This window comes from Capsicum annuum, chromosome 3, assembly GCF_002878395.1.
Source record: "Capsicum annuum cultivar UCD-10X-F1 chromosome 3, UCD10Xv1.1, whole genome shotgun sequence".
In the NCBI taxonomy this organism is placed as follows: Eukaryota; Viridiplantae; Streptophyta; class Magnoliopsida; order Solanales; family Solanaceae; genus Capsicum; species Capsicum annuum.
The window spans coordinates 267,559,571-267,578,287 of record NC_061113.1 but is presented as its reverse complement, the minus strand read 5'-3'; the positions used below and the strand labels follow the sequence as shown (position 1 = coordinate 267,578,287).

General features: G+C 38.1%; 1 protein-coding gene across 5 annotated transcripts; it reads left to right on the top strand.

The window, feature by feature from the left end:
• The first annotated feature begins 337 nt into the window (after positions 1 to 337).
• Positions 338 to 18,619, top strand: LOC107861788 (MMS19 nucleotide excision repair protein homolog). Of its 5 annotated transcripts, none has more exons than XR_001671851.2 (22): positions 338 to 570; positions 669 to 731; positions 824 to 878; positions 2,676 to 2,773; positions 3,228 to 3,386; positions 3,475 to 3,534; positions 4,238 to 4,426; positions 5,152 to 5,205; positions 8,688 to 8,774; positions 8,869 to 9,574; positions 10,867 to 11,246; positions 11,645 to 11,718; positions 12,271 to 12,376; positions 12,510 to 13,363; positions 13,886 to 13,961; positions 14,057 to 14,168; positions 15,101 to 15,177; positions 16,695 to 16,775; positions 17,414 to 17,493; positions 17,596 to 17,664; positions 17,958 to 18,014; positions 18,113 to 18,619. XR_001671851.2 is itself a non-coding variant. In XM_047410140.1 (22 exons), the coding sequence occupies exons 1-21, from the start codon at positions 502 to 504 to the stop codon at positions 17,627 to 17,629; spliced, it is 3,198 nt and encodes a 1,065-aa protein (XP_047266096.1). In that variant the 5' UTR covers positions 338 to 501; the 3' UTR covers positions 17,630 to 17,664; positions 18,012 to 18,619. The 5 variants fall into 5 exon arrangements, 4 of the variants coding, with proteins under 4 accessions (XP_047266096.1, XP_016562643.2, XP_016562642.2 ...); XM_047410140.1 differs by having other exon boundaries at positions 8,869 to 9,072; positions 9,289 to 9,574; positions 18,012 to 18,619; XM_016707157.2 differs by having other exon boundaries at positions 18,012 to 18,619.
• The last annotated feature ends 98 nt before the right edge of the window (positions 18,620 to 18,717 follow it).

Below are 18,717 nucleotides of genomic sequence, written 5' to 3'. Positions count from 1 at the left end.
GGTAATTTTTAATGTGAATTGTAATAGAATTATATTGATCAATTTATAGTAATTTTTATAATCCTTCCATTTCGTTTTAGTTGTCCTTCTTTCTAGAAATATTTGTTTCAATTTAGTTGTTACTTTGATGAAATAAAGAGAATTTTATTATGTTCTTTGAATACTACCTTTAATATTAAATGACTAAATAAAATATATTTACTCAAATTTATATCTTTAAAATATAATTAATAAAATTAATTTAATAAAATAACTTTTTTAATTAATATATTTTTAATGAGTGTGTACAGTTTATATAGGGCTCAACTAACATGATTAATAGCACAGTAGAATTTAGAACAATTTGTTGTTCCCAAGTTATTAAAGGAGGGGCACACGTTTACTAAAGAGTCCGGCAGTTTTCTCCGGCGCTCCTTATTTTACTCGAAACTTCATAAACCCTTGCTGTTCGTTCCTTAAACCCCTACCCCCGATTACCTTTTCTCTTCCGGGACACTGTTAATGGCAGTCACTCCGACAATTGAGTATGTTACTCACATTGAGTCTTACGTTAGTTCTTCCGCACAACAGGTATATCTAATTGTTCAGTTTGTCTCCTCTCTTTCGAACAACTCAAAGAAAAGTTTACAAGTATATCTAATTTCACTTCTTGATTCACGTGTTTGCAGGCTGCGAGCATTGATGCAATTGCTCTTCTTTTGAAGAATGGCCTGTTAAGTTTAGAAGCACTGGTGGGTGATTAGTAAAGATTTTGTTTTTTGGTCTGTGAATTGTTTAACTTATTGTTTTGTAAAAGCTAATATTTTGTGGTGGATACATATAGGTTAGGGAGATGGAGATGTATTTGACAACTACAGATAGTATCATTCGTTCAAGAGGTACCCTTCTACTTTTTTTTTTTGGTTATTGGTACTAGTATTGATGATTGTAACATTCGTCGGAAGGAAAAAGAGTAAAAAACAATGCTTTCTACTTTGGAAGGTCATTCCCAATCCACAGTGCAAATGTTGGTATGGTACTGGGATTGGTTAGTATTTTAGATTTTTTTTTTAATGTAATAGCTGATGTTTTTGTGTACAATTTTTATTTTTGGGGGGAAGGGGTAAATGAATCCATTGACGAAGAATTGGCAACGGTAAATCTACTTTCGTTCAATCAATTATTATTTTGCTGCATTAGACTTGGATATTGAGGGATGGCCTTGGCTCAGCGGTAAGCTTGCTTACCGTGGTGTGCCAGGGTCGGGGGTTTGAAACGCCCCTCCAGCGAAGCTGGGGTGAGGGCGCGTAGGTCAGGCCCGGAGTGGTCCCCCCCTCCCCGACACCTACGGAGTAGGTATGAACCGGGTCGTCCCTTAGACTTGGATAGGATAGGAATGAAGTTGTTCGGGATAAGGTTGGAGTGGCCCTCATGGTGGACCAGATGAAGGAAGTGAGATTGGGGTGGTTGGGGCATGTGAAGGGGAGATGTATAGAGGTCCCGATGAGGAGGTGTAAGAGGATGACAATAGTGGGTGTAAGGAGGGGTAGAGGGAGGTTGCAGAAGTATTGGGGAAAGGTTATTAGATAGGACGTGATGCATCTCAGTAAGCTTACTGAGGGCACCTTAGATAGGGGATATGGAGGTTGCGGATTAGGATAGACGGTTAATCCGTAGGTGAGCACTGTCTCGATTTCTGATGGATTATAGGGTTGGTGGTAGTTTGGAGCGCCTTATCTGCATCTCCTTTCTCGCCCGTAGTATTAGTATTATTCTCGTAGTTTCTTGTACTTTGATTTCTATTATTATTTGTTGTTTTGTACTTCACTTATCGTATTATTTAACTGGAGTAACTGTTCCTTTATTTCTGAATGCTATGTTATGCTTTCCTTTATTTGTCACAACTTCTTCACTTTTTCATTTTATGTGTCCAAAACTGCTTTGGGATGCTTTCCCTTTATTTTCTTTTCTTTATTTGAGTTGAGGGTCTATCAGAAACAACCTCTTTACCTTCACAAATTAGGGGTAAGTTCTGCGTACGTGCTACCCTCGTCAGACCCCACTCATGGGATTACACTGTTTTTTCGGTTAGCGTATTAGACTTGGATATTTCCCTTACATTTTCTGCAATTTTCTGAACCAACTGACAAAGTATCTTAGCTGTAAATCTCTTTTGTGGTTATCACATTTTACCCATCAATCATATTCATACATTATGTATTTATGTTATGATTAGTAGTGGCAGTAATGTGAGTAGTTTTGCTCGTCCATGGAATTCTTTTCATTGTTGTCAGTGGTTTGCTTGAGGTGTGTTATTACTAAGGTACAAAACAAGATGACTGGTTTGTCTTGCTTAGGGTCACGAAGGTGTTCATCTATCACTCACAGGATTGTTTTGAAGAGAAGCACTGAACACTAACTATTTAACTTTTGTATAAATTTTATTCATTGTCCCCGCGATTATTGTTTGTGTTTATAGTTATTACTCTTGAATTTCATTTACATTTTTCATTTTTTCGGTTGTGGCCTTGCAGTAAAACCTGTTGCTTATTTGCGCTTTATGTTGAAAGTTTCAATAGATCTATACACATTTTTGCTTTTTTCCTCTGATAGTTCTGCTTTTTTCTCTGTAATTCACATTTTCCCTTTCTTTCTATTCCTGTATTTACTATGCTACATAACTTTTGATCTTTCAGGTATCCTCTTACTTGGAGAACTATTGATGCGACTAACATCGAAGCCATTGGGTGATACCGCAATGAGCAGTCTGATAGAATTCTTCACAGAGAGGCTGGTGAGCAAGCATTTTAGGATCAGCAGTTTCCCTTACAAAGATAATATGATAAAAACAAGATGCGGGCTATTCCTTATCTGCATTTTTTTTAGTTTGTGCCTCGTATCTCTGCCAAGTTGGTTCATTACTGGTGAACTACTGTTCTCAGAATAGAAACTTATGATGAAAAAGTTTCTCTTATTGCTGAACTAATTAAGGCTTAATCTTATGAAATGGGCGTTCTTTTTTTTTTTTTTTTTTCAAAATATAAATCTTAAAGCTCAAGTACGAAGTACTCTTAAGCTTCTAATAGGAATATATGGTATTGTTGTATTACCCTTCCAGCAATATTTGAAAAAATGCAACCACTGTGCACACCATGATTCTTTACCTCTTTGTATATCTTTTTTTTTTTTTAAAGAAAAATCGGTTATCATCTTAGTTCTCTGAATAGATAATACTGTACTTGTATCAGGCAGACTGGAAAGCGTTGCATGGTGCCCTTGTTGGGTGTTTGGCTCTACTAAGGAGGAAAACTGGTACTGGTATGATCAACAAGAGTCAAGCAAAGGCTGTTGCAGAGTCTTATCTGCAGCACCTGCAGGTGCAGTCCCTGGGCCAGCAAGACAGGAAGGTATAGTGATTGTACACAGATAAGCTGTTCTTTCTACACCTGTTGGAAGTATCTTTAGCTAGGTGAATTTACTGTCTAATTCTTGCAGCTTTGCCTTCAAATATTGGAATGCTTATTAGACCGCTATCGGGATGCACTTCTTTCATTGGTAATAGCCTTTAATTCATTTCAGTTAATTATATTTGATTTTTGTGATAACTATAGTATAGTTTACTGTTGGATGCCATCTTCAATGATATTGGGTAAGCAACAAACAAATATAATTTAAACTAATAGCTCTCAGTGTACCTCTTTTCTTGTTTGGTTTGATAACACAAAAGAGTTCATTAATACTACTCCAATATGATATTATCTTTAGTTGTAACTTGTAGAATAACTAAGCCTCCCAAGGAGCTGCACCAAGCTATTTAGACAAGTTTGCGTTTTCTTTTTACACCAAAATACTAAAGAAACAAAATAAAGTTATAACGTTCGCCCATTTGCTTAAGCCTTGGTGAACAAAGTTATCCTAATTTTTTTTATGACATTCGATGTCTTATTACATCTTTCTTTCTAGCTCTAGCTGCTTGAATTTTCAGTTACCCTTTTAAATACAATAGCTTGAATTCGTGATTAGGCTAAGGGGCCTTATAACAGTATAATTTGTAGGGATTCTCGATCTTCTTCACCTGAGAAACGTACAGTTCTGTAGATAGGTTATAGCAGTCCCTGACATCCATTCTGTTATTATTTTGAGTATGATATCTAGTTTCTGTTTTATAGGCCTATTACTCGCTTCCACCACCTATGTATTTGTTTGCTTTAGGGTCCATTATGTGTTCAATTTTAATCTTTGGATTGTGGCTACCTAGGGTGATGATCTCGTTTATGGAATCTGTGAAGCTATTGATGGTGAAAAGGATCCACAATGCTTGATGCTCATATTTCATATAGTTGAACTGCTGGCACAATTACTTTCTGAAGCTTCTGGTCCATCAACGAATTTTGCAGGGGATTTGTTCGATGTTTTGGAATGTTACTTTCCTATCCATTTTACCCATGTGAGATCATTGAACTATATTGCCTGTCTGCTTCTCTGCATTTTTTGTGTTTCTTTTTTTCTTTTATAACAATGGTTTCCGAACCAGCTTGTGCGTACTTCGATTATTTCCGTCGGATACCTGCTACCTCTCATAGCAACAAGTACTATGTAACTTAACTCTATCCACCATGGCTAGAATTGATGAGGAAATCATCTAGTGTTTTTGTATCTATTTGAACCTGAGACCTCATGGTTCTAACCCACTTCATCGACCACTAGGCCTCACCCTTGGGTGCTAAAATGTGGATGAAAAGGAAATTTTGTTCTTCCGTTATTTAGGAAATATATATCTGACTGTGAATAGTGTTATTTTGTCTGACATCAATGTGAAATTCCTTTTATATCTTGTAGTATACCGTAGTTATTCTCTTTGGGGTTGGTGACACCGTTCAAAAAAATTCTTCTGGTGATTGAGATAATCTTGTAGTATACCTTACTTATTCTCTTTGGGAGTTGGTGATACCATTCAAGAATAATTTTCCTGCATTTGAAGGGGAAATATAAGCAGCTGACTTCATTACTAATATAGCTTTATACTATGAGAAAGTAGCTTATTTAAGGTGTAGTTAATTGCAAACTTTCATTTATCTTTGGTAAGTGATGCATAGTCATTTTTGTTCCCTCTCCCACCACCTTTTTTGCTCTTCACGAATTTTCATTTGTGTTATTCTTTGGAATATGCAGTCTAAGAGTGATGATGTTGATGTAAAGAAGGGGGAACTCTCGAGGGCCCTAATGGTATGCTAATTTCTTATAGTGCTTTTATTAAAACCTTTTCTAAAGCGTCTTTTATAATTGATGTTATGCTTTGTATCTTCATGCTAAAAGCACTAACAAGTCAATCCATTCCTGGAGCAGAAGGTCAAGTTATTTGTTCTGGAGTTCACATGGCATCCTCCTAGGTCCCAAGTGATTGACTGTTCCTCTAAACAATAGACATGAATTTGCATACCCTTGTGGTGGCCTTCCCCAAATCCCGCACATAGCATGAGCTTTCGTGCACTGGGCTGCCCTTTTAAAAATAAAAATAAAAATAAAAATAAAAGATGTAGGTATTAATATGGAAAGTTGAGTGCATCACTTTGATTCATATATTAATTTTCTAATTATGGGGTATCAATGTCTTTTTTCTAATTGTGGTTTAGTTTTAAACCAGCTGATATTTTTTTTTCTAGTTGAGAAGAGATTTCTCTTCTTCCAACTTTTCTGCAAGAGGTTAGCAGCTTAATTCAGGGAAAGGCTCACATATGGTCCACAAAATATGTACTAATATCTAGTGGTCTGATGTGTCTTTATCGCTGAAGTGGCATTTATAGAGATGTGTATGTGCAATGAGTACTTATTGAAAAAATGCATGTCCAATATGTCGCTTTCCCCTCTACCCATTAAAAAAACAAAAATAAAGTCTTTCAGAGTTTAACTAACCAATGTATGCATATATTGAAGCTTACAACTTCGGTTGATCTTGGCAATGCTACTTACTTTGGGTCTTCTTAATTTTTTTTTATTCCATGTGACGTAGCATAGGATAGAGCTGTAAGAATATATGATTCAATCTTGATGCTGCTTGATAATTGACTGTAGGTGCTGATAGATGGTTCTCTTCCCTGGAGTGCTTCCACTGGAAGTGTATTCTTTAGTGTATGGATGATAAATATTCTATTTAATTTCAGATAATAAGGTGGTTCAATAATAAAATTATTACTTTATCCCAATAAAAGGAAGAATGTTATTTGAAGCTTGAGATGGGTTCCATTTAAAAATTAATGGTTAACGAATTGATCAGCTAGGTCTTAAATTTAGAATCGTGCTATCTTCGTCTAACCTTTTGGATGGGTACAAACTGGTCCATCAATTGTTGGGCAGTCATTTCATGCTAGTCCAAGACTTTGCAGTTAACCATTGGTTAAGGGGATTTAGCTGGGTTAGTAGTTGGAACCTGGATCTTATAACCCTTGGGCTTTGCAGTTTTATTTACCATTATCCCTCTTTATTTATTTTTGTAAATCTTTATGTAGCTGAAGGAATTGAGGGATGTGTACTTATGATGTCTGTTTCCGTAGCAAAGATCTTGATGAGGTTGCGCGAGACTCCCTATAAAGTTAATAGATTATGTGCAAGCCTAAGATGTCGGTATTGCGTAGTAATATGATAAAACTCTTATATATGGACGATCGGATTGTTTGTTTACATGAAAACTTTTTCTCTTGGAAAACATCTTCTAGCATTGTGGAATTATCGTCTCTTGCTTTTGTTACTTAGTGATTCCTTTATATAAGAACAAGGGTGACATTCAGAGTTCCAACAACTACCGGGGTATTAAGTTGTAGAGTCACATGATGAAGATTTGGGAGAGGATGGTGGGGCGGAGGCTGAGGAAGATTGTGTCTATTTCTGAGAATCAATTTGGGTTTATGCCTGGTCGCTCCATGACTGAGACAATTCACCTAGTGCGGAGATTGGTAGAGCAGTATAGAGAGAGGAACAAGGATCTGCACATGGTGTTTATTGACTTCGTATGACAAGGTTTCTAGGGAGGTTCTTTGGAGATGCTTGGAGGCGAGGGGGGTCCCTGTGGCGTACATTCGAGCGGTTAAGGACATGTATGAGGGGGCGAAGACTAGGGTGAGGACGGTGGGAGGAGATTCGAGCATTTTCCAGTCTTGACAGGGTTATACCCGGGATCAACTCTTAGCCCTTTTTTATTCGCTTTGGTGATGGATGTGTTGACGCGGAGTATACAAAGCGAGGTGCCTTGTTGTATGCTTTTTGCGGATGATGTAGTTTTGATTGATGAGTCCCGACAAGGTGTTACTGATAAGCTGGAGGTTTGGAGACAAATCCTGGAGTCTAAAGGTTTTCGGTTGAGTAGGACCAAGACGGAGTACTTGGAGTACAAGTTTAGTGACTCTAGGCAAGAGGACGAGGTGGTAGTGAAGTTGGATTTCCAGACGGTTTGTAAGAGGGATAGTTTTACGTATCTTGGGTCGACGATTCAGGGGAATGGAGAGATAGATGAGGATGTCTCTCACCGTATTGGGGCAGGTTGGATGAAATGGAGGCTCGCTTCGGGAATTTTATGCGATAAGAAGGTGCCCCCAAGCTGAATGGAAAATTCTATAGAGTTGCAGTCAGGCCGGCTATGTTATATGGAGCTGAGTGTTGGCCGGTTAAGAATTCTCATATCCAAAAATTGAAGGTGGCGGAAATGAGAATGTTGCGTTGGATGTGTGGTTTTACTAGGGCTGACGGGATTAGGAATGAAATTATTCGGGAGAAGGTGGGAGTGGTGTCGGTGGAGGATAAAATGCGGGAAGTGAGGTTGAGATGGTTTGGCCATGTGATGAGGAGGGGCGCGGATGCCCCGGTTCGTAGGTGTGAGAGGTTGGCCTTGGATGGTTTCAAGTGGGGTAGGGGTAGACCTAAGAATTACTGGAGGGAAGTGATTAGACGTGACATGGAGCAGTTACAGTTGACTGAGGACATGACCCTGGATAGGAAGGTATGGAGGAAAAACATTAGGATAGAGGGTTAAGGTGGGTGGATGAGTCGTAGTCAGTAAGTAGGAGGGCTTGGGTGTCTTTTGTTTAGCAGTGTTGCATATTTTTGTGGATGGCGTATCTATGTTTTTTATCGTGTTCCATGCTTTTGATGTTTTTATATACTGTCCTTTGTCTTGAGCCGAGGGTCTATCGGAAACATCCTCTCTACTTCGTTAGAGGTAGTGGTATGGTCTGCGTACACTCTACCCTCCCCAGACCCCACGATGTGGGAATCTACTGGGTTTTTTGTTGTTGTTGTTGTTGCTTTTGTTACTTAGCTCTTTATTGGCCTAGAGACTTCATTGATGTTAAATTATGCTGCTCACCACTCATACGACTGCAGTTTGGACCAACGCTTAGTAGGTGTGAGGTTCTTTATTGAACGAGTGGTATATGCTTTCCTGATGTAAAACTGAAGGGCATCCCTTGCATAGAAAATCTTAAATTATGAACTAATCACGTAGGGCCATAATTTTATCTAGTGTGTTGGTCTAAAAAGGCGATAAATAGCATGCCATTCGCGTTTCACTTTTTTATTGTTGTCTTTTCGTTTTTCATATCCTGATTATATTCAATTAGTAATGTTAGATACTTCAATTTTGAAACTTTTTCCTTCCAGTTCCTTTACCAAGTTTTTGGTTTTAAATTAGATTCTAACATTCTTTTGCTGTTTTCCAGCTGGCATTTGCTTCGACACCACTTTTTGAACCCTCAGTCATTCCATTACTTCTTGACAAACTATCTTCTTCTCTGCCGTCAGCAAAGGTTAGTTCCAACTATTTCAATTTGTTTTATGATATCAATGTTTGGGTTGGTAATGTCTTAATCTTTCATATTTTCATGGATTCTTGTGCGCCAGGTGGAGTCTTTGAAGTACCTTAGCTACTGCACATTGAAATATGGAGCAGATAGAATGGAAAAATACACAGAATCCCTTTGGTCAGCGTTAAAAGATGCAATATTTACTTGTCCGCTATCCACTGTGTCAGTGGATTCTGATCCAGTAGATGGATTAGGTTTTCATGAGAGTGAAATTATGACACAGGCCCTTGAACTTCTTCAGGTGCTTGTTCGGCAGCATAATGCTTCATTCTTGAGTTTGATTCTGGGTGATGGGGACATAAGCTCATTTCTGAACTCCCTTTTCCAGTTCAATGATTTTAATAGTCTTTCTACCCAATACAAGCAGCGATTACATGCAGTTGGGCATGTTCTTTCTGTTTGCATTAAAGCTTCTGGATCTTCCTGCAATAAAGTTTTTGAAAGTTTCTTTCCTCAGTTGGTGGATGCTTTAAGGCTCTCGGTTGAAGATCCCCACAAAACTGTTCATCCAGCTTTGGATGCGAACTTAAACTTTGGAGCCTTGTATCTATGTGTTGAACTCCTTGCTGCATGCAGACAGCTGGTAGTCAGCTCTGATAAAGGCACTTCAGCTCCTGATATATCACGTGACTCTTGGTGCCAGATACTTCATAGTTTCTGCACATCATTATGCAATGTTTTCTTTTGTCTCATTCGAGCAAGTTCTATTGAAAGCACTTGGAATGCTTATGTTTACGCAGCAGGTAAGTACTTCTCTTTGACCGATGAATTTGTTCTGGAACTGAGCTGTTTTCTTCTTTAGTCTAAGTCATACAAGTAAAAATGATGTTCCTTGTCCTGTCAATTTACCTATAAATCTGTTCTCTCATTTTCTCTTCCCTCTACAATTGAAGCAAATAAGATGCTTTGGTGGCTGGCCATGAGCTATTGATAGTCAGTGTTATCAAAAGAAAAAAGCACAAAAAACTCGAAGGTCCGTTGGGGCTTTAGGTGCAAAACGTGAATACAACGTGGGCTTTAATGAAAAAAAGTGCAAAGGTAGAAAACATACAAGTATGTATGTTTAGTCTAAGATTAATAATTATAAGCATGACAAATATATGAACAAGGAAATTGAAAAACAATTACACTGAAGTGAAATATCAATCTTTTAGTGTCGCCTGAGGCTCATTGCAAGGAAAAACATGTCTTAGAAAATTGATGACAACACTGAAGTGCATATTAAGCGAGGTGAAGCGCTCAACATGTTTTGAGCCTCGCTTCAGGGCTTAAGCGCACTTTAAGCGCGCCTTTGATAACACTGTTGATAGTTCAAAATAGATACACATGAGTGGAGTGCTTTGTTCTGATGGTAAAGTGCAACCGAGTGATATGTGGATTAGGCGCATGGTTCAAACCCGTTGCAGACAAATGCCTAGGATCGAAGTGGAGAACGGCCGAGACGGACCCATAATCCACTCGATTTCTGAATTGTGCTTCACTAGTGCTTGGGGATTTCTCGGCTTTAGAAAGAAAAATAGATCCATATGAACTTTGTATTGTTGGCATTAATTGAAATATGCAAATAGAGAGGGTACTGGTCCTGATTGAAGCTGAACGTTCTCTGTATCTGCAGTGCATCTATTTAATGCTTCTAGCACCAACATCTTTTCTTATCAAAAAGGTGGAGGTTATCAGATGTGTTTCCCTAGTTGTTGCCCATGAACCCCTAAATAATGTAGGGAATTACCTGTTAAGAATGATAATGGAGTAGGGAAAGAGGCTAATAATAACCTGGTACATAATTTAAAATTATCTTTCTTCATTGTTTCAATATCAAAATAGATCATTGGGTGTTGATGCACTCTGATGCTGTTAGTTCTTCTGCCTTGTTGGGAGAGTGCAGAACTTACTTTTGGTTTCCTTCCCCTTTTAGGAAATTGCCTAAGGACACTTGAGCCTGTCAAGCTCGTAGTGAATGCTTCTATGCTTATTGTGTTCTGCTTAGTGTAAGATAATTATTTTTGACTGAAGTCGTTCCTTTTTTGTGCTCAAGTTAAAGGTTTGGAGATCTTGGCTACATTTCCTGGAAGCTTTATGTCAGTCTCAAAGCTCGTGTTTGAGAATATCTTGCTGACTTTGACCTCAGTCATTGTATCTGATTTCAACAAGAAGTTTCTATGGAAGGCAGCACTGAAAGCATTAGTGGAGATCAGCTTGTTTGTCAATAAGTATCATGAGGACGAGAAGGCAGCTAGCTTTAACAATATTGTCAGGCAAAAGATTGTTTCTCTAATTTCTTCTGATGACTTAAATATGCCTCAATCGCTCAAACTGGAGGCCATTTTTGATATCGGGATGACTGGGAAGAGTTTCATGCATAGTGTTGTGAGCGAATTGGAGAAGACTATATCTGCCAGCTTATCTGAGATTTTTGTACGTGTACTAATTGAAACCTCGAGGCCTTTACGAACTTAGCACATGCATCTTCTGTTTAATTTTGGGGCATTGTAAATCCTCCTGTTACAGGAAATTTCATGTTCTTTCTTGTGTCATTCTTTAAGTTAAGTTTGCTGGTGTGCTTCTTCCAGTCGTGTGCATTCTAGGTGTATGTTTCCATGAACTCCTGCAGCAACTGACTAAATTAAACCACTTTTCTCTCTTTCTGGCATGTTTAATACACATGTATGTGTATGCGCCCATGAGTTCCTGCTGCAAATGACTAACCTAGAAATGGAAAACTTCGCTGTTGAGCACATCCCCCTTTCAACTCTCTCTGTTCTTTCTCTAACATCTTGACCCTTTATTAACAGAACAGCTTTCTCTTGTTGCAGGTCCATGGAGATCAGCAATTAGCTGGATTGACAGCTGGGCTTTTGGAATGTTATTCCAGTAAGGTACTTCCATGGTACGAACTCAATCGCTGCAATCACGCTTTTATAGTTTTCCATTCTATTTTATTGCTATTCAAGCTATTTCTCCCTATTGCATTCTCACTTATGATGCATCCTCGTATGGCTGGCCAGTGCTCTTTGTTGATTTATGTCATGTGTGATATTTGATGCTACCCAGTTTCATGTTTCACATTGCTTCACTAGCTTGCTTTTCCACTTATCCTCCCAGAAGAAAAAATATTTTGAAAAATGGGTTAAGGATGAAGAGCAAAGGGAAAGGGAGGTGTAAAAAGTACACAGTATTGGATTGTTCTTTTCTAGTCTTTATTTCTGTAGTTAAGAGTTCCCTGTACCTGGGAAATGCTTCAAGTTTCACACACCCTAACAAAAGTAGCTTCTATTTGATCTATTTGGCAGGTGATGTAAGCCTACGTCTAAGTAAGTTGAAAGATAATTGGATTTTTTGTCTTAACAGTCGGACTTGCTGAGTTAAATAGCTTAATATTTCTGGGTTTTGCAATGTTCTTGAGCGAAGGTCTGACCTTTATCTTCTGGTGTCCTCTCAGGTTCCATTTCAATGGAGGTACAGATGAAGTCTCTTTGAATTTTGCGGTTAATATTTTCGCTAAAATGGAAAGTAGCACATCTTTAAGTCTAGGAGCAAAGGGAAAGGTATGCACATCATATGTTTCGTCCCGTTCTCTTCATGTGTCTTGTTCTATTTCAACAAATTTTCGGCTGCCATCTGATTTTCCATAAGCTCGACGATAAATATGCTCTAAAAACATACTATAATTTACTTTAGGAACTTCTGGGTGCAACAATTGCTGCAGTGAAGCAAGCTGTGACGGGCTGTTCAGTGGAAAGCCAAGAAAAGGTTCTTCAGAAAGCTATTGCTGTGATGCAAACAAGCTCCTTTTTCCTTTCAAAAGATCTGATCCTAGGAACCGATCTCTTCAACAAGAAAACTCAACTTGGTCAGATTTCTGAGGGTTTGTCATCCAGAGATGAATGGATTACTTCACTCTTCGCTTCAGTTGTAATTGCGTTGCGTCCTCAAGCTCAGATACCAAATATAAGACTGTTATTACAGTTGTTATCGATGACCCTCCTTGAAGGTCATATTCCCTCAGCGCAGGCCCTGGGTTCTTTGGTTAACAAACTTCCTCTAAATATGTCAGAAGACTGCAGTCTCGAAGAGGTTATTGATACACTATTCAAGAATGTAATGTGGCGCAACATTAGTATTGGGAAAGAGGGCAATGATGGTGGTGCTGTTGATATGGGTAACCTGAGTCTAAGTAGTTTGAATAGTCATGCTGTTGTTGGATTAGCATGGATAGGGAAAGGTCTGCTTATGCGGGGTCATGAGAAGCTAAAAGATGTGACAATGACTTTCTTGAGTCTGTTAGTTGCGAATGGAGATCAGGGAAATTCGCTACCTTTTAATGGTCAAATGAAAGATCCCGCAGAGCACAGAGTGCTTTGTCTCAGAAAATCAGCTGCTGATGCATTTCATATTCTTATGAGTGATTCTGATGCTTGTTTGAGCAGAAATTACCATGCAATCATTCGCCCACTCTATAAACAACGTTTTTTCAACATTATGATGCCTATGTTCTTGTCTGCAATAGTCAAGTGTGATTCATCCACTACAAGGTACGTATCAATATAGTTGAGGAGTCTTCTTTTTTTTTTTTTTTTTTTAATTATGTGTGGAGCTTCACACACTCATTTTCTATCTGGTTATGGTAGAAACTATAATATCCTGGTTCTTGGTTTGATGATGAAACATTCAGAAGCCCATTTTGTTACCTATGTATCGTGAGATCTTCATTTACCTATTTAATTGTGTTCCACTTGTATACGGGTTGTTTCATTTGGATTTTCGAGTACACTAAGGCTTCTTGAATGTTGAACTTATCCATGTCAGTGCATACATGAAACCCCATACATACGTTTCCAAAGTTTTGTTCTTTCCCTAAATAAAACGAGGATAATTTTGGTTGGAATTTTCAGTAGCTACATCATTTTCCCTGATTAAAGATTGGATAAGACTTCTGTCTTAAAAGAGCTCACTGTAGTAAGTTGAATTCAACTGCTGTAGATCTGACCTAATGTTAAGCTGGCTTGCCTGTTTCACATCCTCGTTTTTAAGTTAAAATCGTCCCGCGATTTCAGGTGTTTTCTCTATCAAGCTTTTGCACACCTAGTATCTGAAACTCCTCTTGCTGCTGTTGTCGGTGATGCCAAAAAGGTCAGCGAGCTGCGCAATGACTGCGACTGTTTAGTTCTTAATTTTGATAGTCTGCCCTGAGGTTGATTGCTTATGATATTTTTCCTTGTATACAGGTCCTTCCTGTACTTACGGACTGCTTTCTTTTATTGAGCAAGGATATCTCTCATAAGGATATAATTTACAGTCTCTTAATGGTTCTCTCTGGAATATTAACAGATAAAACTGGTAAGGGTGCTTGCTAATTTCGGTGAGAATTTCTCTTAGTTGTGAAAAGTTCATTGCTGTAGCATGTGCAAACAATTTACTTATTGACCACCATCAGCTAAGGATTTGCGTACTTACTGTATCTTTCATAGTTATATGCGTTCATCTTCATGGTCGCATAACGAAGTTAAAAAACGTAAGCAATTAGCTTCTAGAAGTTACTTGAATAGAAGAGCTTCACTGACTGCCAAATCTGTACTTGCTGAAGATTTTATTTGTGATGCTACATGCTAGATGTAAGTGGCATATTTGAATACTAAAGGGAGGGTCCAATAATTTAGACTCTCAAATTGCTCTTTTTTTTTGCTTTTTACTTTTTCCTAGACGTACATATGATCATATGACAAGCCAGCTTATTGCCTTGCTCTGAGTACGTTAAGATGATTTGGTTCACGAAACAAGTTATGTACTTATGAATTATATATAATACAAATGATAATAAGCTGATTAATAATCATTGTACATTTTTATTTATTATCGCATGTTATTTTATTCATATTAAAATTAAGAAATATGGTACTTAACCTTAAGCTTCTGTGTTGTTTTAAGTAATTGAAATTTTTCCTATGATTACTGACTTTTCATTATCTCAAATAAAGAACAAAACCAACAGGAAAATTTTCAAGCAGAAGTTAATAACCACACCTATCTGCTACACCAAACAACTTCACTTATAGGAATTGAGTTATTGTAGCAGTAACAAAACTTAGTAAACAAAACAAATATGAAGATTAGTACCCTCTTCACATCAAACTGGTCATGGTATATTTGGTCTGGAAGTCTGACAATTAGAATTCACAGATTACTTCTTGATTTATTTGTGTCACCTTGCAGTAAGGTGATGCTAATCTTTTCTGTATTTTTCCAATTTCATTCTTCTTTCACTGATGCAGGACAAGAAGCTATTGCAGAAAATGCTCCCATGGTTATCCGCAGACTTATTGAGCTCACATCCTATTCTTATTTGATGGTAAAAGTTTCTTTTCATTTGGGATTCTTGGATGCCCCTTTCTTTCCCCACCTCAAAAAAAAAAAAAAGATGCATAAAATCCATGTCATGAGAAACTAGACTACGGCTCATGGTATGTAACTTCTTTTGTTGTTGAGGTAAAATAATTATGCTGAAGATGGGAGGAAAAAGAGCTCTTCGTATACAAGTATTATACTAATAAATAGTGTGCTCGAAGTAATTTGATTCTACACGAGAAGTACTCTTTTCTATACAAATTGAGACCTCATGCGTGCGCCAAAAAGAAACAAGGAACACGAGGTTGTTCCCCATATGTATAAAATTTTTCTTGTCCGTGCAAAAGAATTTCTTATTTTTCTTTTCTTTGCACAAAATGCACACGAGTGCTAATGGTGATAGATAATCTCTACAGATAAGACCAGCAATGTTGTAGGAGTGATTGTTGTTCCCCTAAAGTTGAACACGTCCATGAGATGAGGGTCTCAAAGATGCAAATGCTGAATGGATGTGCAGTCATACCAGATTATTTTGTTTTTTCAAATTGGTCAAAAAAGATTAGACAACATAAAATATGACCACATCCATAAAGGTTCAAATAGCGCACTTTTGGAGAATAAAATAAGAGAAAGTTGCTTAAGATGGTTTGGTCATATCCTGCGTCAGGTCACTGACTGAAGGTGTGAAACCATCAAGCAAAGTTGTGAAAAGGGATGAGAGAATCACAAGGGAGGAAGTTGTCTTACAATTTCTTACATATCAGCTGGGTATGTCGTGTGCTTCGGCGCCGCGGTCAGCTCAGTTCTCATCTCCGGTGACAGAAGGAGCTAAAAATCAACACTCCTAGCAAAGATCCATGGTCTTTAGACCACAGCCTAAAACTTACCTTTTTTTGGTTCTCTTTGCTTTTTTATTTTCTTTTCTTGTCCTTTTGTTGAACTTTAGGCTTTTTATGCCTTAATCTATTTTAAATAAAATATCCTCTTTGGAATCATAAAAGTCCTGCTGAATGTAATAAAAGCTCTTCTGAAAGTCTTGTCAATTTACATGTGAAGGTATGAGTCATAACTATGATTATAGCTAGTGTTTGTAACGACATAAAGCATGTGGGGATGATCTCAAGTGTACTTGCTTAGTTGGTTCTGTTAAGAGTCCCACATCGAAAAAGGGATGGACAATTGGTCTCCTTATAGAGACTTGGGCAATCCTCCCCTCATGAGCTAGCTTTTGGGGTTGATTTAGGCCCGAGCTCCATTCTTTATAGGTTCTTCTTTTCCTCCTTTTTGACAAATACTTATACAATCTGGTGAGTCTTGTACCCTTTCCATCCCCAAATTCCGTTTTGCTTGGTCTTCGCTTTATGTCTCTAGGGATGAGCCGGAATAGGTGGTGGGAACTGGGAAGAGCTCTTTCCTTGCAATAAAAGCACCATTTGTTTAGTAAAATTTGGTGAAGTCTTTCATGAAATCATCTTCGGTCCTGTGCCCTTCCTTAATTTTGACATTTCTTAAAATTAACAGGCGATTCGAGAGACTGCAATCCAGTGCCTTGGTGCCATGTCGGAGCTGCCGCATGTGAGGATATATCCCATGCGAACACAGGTTGGTGTTTTGTAGTGAGAAATGCAATCATGATTTGATATACATTATTTTATCAGAAGATCAGTCCTGAACACTAACTGAAATCCTAACAATGGATGCAATAGCTTGTGATAAGTCTCTCACCAGTCGTCGAATTTTTCACATACGTAAGAAGCTTCGCTCACATGATTTGTATGCACCGAGTTGAGTGAAAACATCTTGCCCAACCCCACCCGGCCCCTGCCTCATTGCCATCCCTACTCAAGCTTACATGGCTTAAGTTGCGTATCTATTTTAGTTAAGCATCCATGCCTTTGATAACTGCTGCTGTGTTCTGCATCTGCTTGTCCCTTGTGAACATTTTGTAAGATTGCGGTGATCCTAGTTTACATCCCTAAGAACCTGATTTCTTTCATGTTTGTATAAATGTATAATATGTGCATACATGATTTTCATGAATTCCTGAGTGGTAAGGTTATAATAACAAATGAACCTAGCATGATCAAGTATGATAATATTGTTGATAATCTTCAATTTTTTGGGAAATGGCATGTGTATCTATTAGAAGAATGCCACTGCTTGCTTATCAGGATTGCCAGAGATTCTTGTTGTCTTTCTCATGAAGCCTGAATTTCCACAATGTGTGTTTTCGTATTTAGGTGTTGCAAGCTGTAACCAAAGCTCTTGATGATCCAAAGAGGGTTGTTCGTCTAGAGGCAGTCAAATGTCGGCTAGCTTGGTAAGAGATTATAGATCCATTATTTATTTGCATTAATTATATACACACATCAAGAGGTTGAGATCTTATACATATTTTTGGGATTTTTTTGGTAATTCTTAGGGCTTCAATTGCATCAAGGAGTATTCACTTCTAAAAGCACGCAGCAGATTTCCTTGCAAGTCTGTTTGGGTAAAATATCTTTACCATGTTTATCGTCAATATTAAACTCAACTCGCTAATATAGAAGTATTGGGCTCATATTATTGCATAAATTTGGCATGTGGGGAAGTTCATGACTTCAGTTGGTTGAGACTTTCGATCTCCACATCTTTTATACACTTTCTCCCTTTGCAATATACACATCCTCCCTACCAATGATCTGCTGTGCACTCTGACCGCTTCACCTCAACAACCCAATTATTGACCGCAGTTTCCGCATAAGAGTTTTGCTTGAAATGCTTGATTTGCTTTTATTTTAACAGGATTTTGTAGATAAGCAAGCTTGCTACTACAATTCATGTGTTGCATCCTTGCAGATGGTAGATCCCTCTTGCTTCTGCTTGTACAGTAGCTTGCTGATAGCTCTACAATCAGCTCTTCTTGTTTTCTGTTTTCTTTCATGTTCTAATTTGGCTAGGGGGTGTCAAGACATGTTGTCGACGACATGGTTTTTAAATTCCAATACGAGGAAGTGGTCTCCGGAGAGGGGTGGGAAGGCCTGGTGTCTCTGGCAGCTGCTCTTCTATTGAAGCTCTTGCTTATGGAACATCCAACAGTCAACTCTGCAGATCATTGGTCAGTGTTCCAACATTAGGAAGGAGCAGCAGTTTTATTCGACACCCCAATGAGAATGATCAGCTGGTGATGCATCAATCTTAATGCTGCAATTACATCCCATCTCCCTTCAGTAGGATGCAGAGAAGATCTAACTGTAAATAAAAATTGTACCTGAGTTTCGTGAAGCTTGGAACTTGTAGTTAACCCGAACTTGAAGCCACATTTTAGTAGGTGATTTCTACATGATTAACAGTTGGATGTTGTAAAGTGTAGCCCATTCAAACCAAACCTGCGCTTATGAAACCTAAAGTCTTCCTTCTGCTATGCAACCTTACATGAATGCAATGTTGCCCGACCTTTTTGAGAATCTTTGTTCTAATGTTTACCTTCAACATTACTCGTCTTTAAGGGACGTATCTTCTATCTTATCATTTCATTTAAAGTACATCGTCCAAACTATTACTT

Bases quoted from the DNA above. Each gene is read 5' to 3' on its own strand.
- LOC107861788 (XM_016707157.2), top strand. From the start codon at position 502: ATGGCAGTCACTCCGACAATTGAGTATGTTACTCACATTGAGTCTTAC. The intron at 13,962-14,056 runs GTCAGCGAGCTG...CCTTGTATACAG, and splicing joins TTGTCGGTGATGCCAAAAAG to GTCCTTCCTGTACTTACGGA. The intron at 16,776-17,413 runs GTTGGTGTTTTG...TTTCGTATTTAG, and splicing joins TATATCCCATGCGAACACAG to GTGTTGCAAGCTGTAACCAA.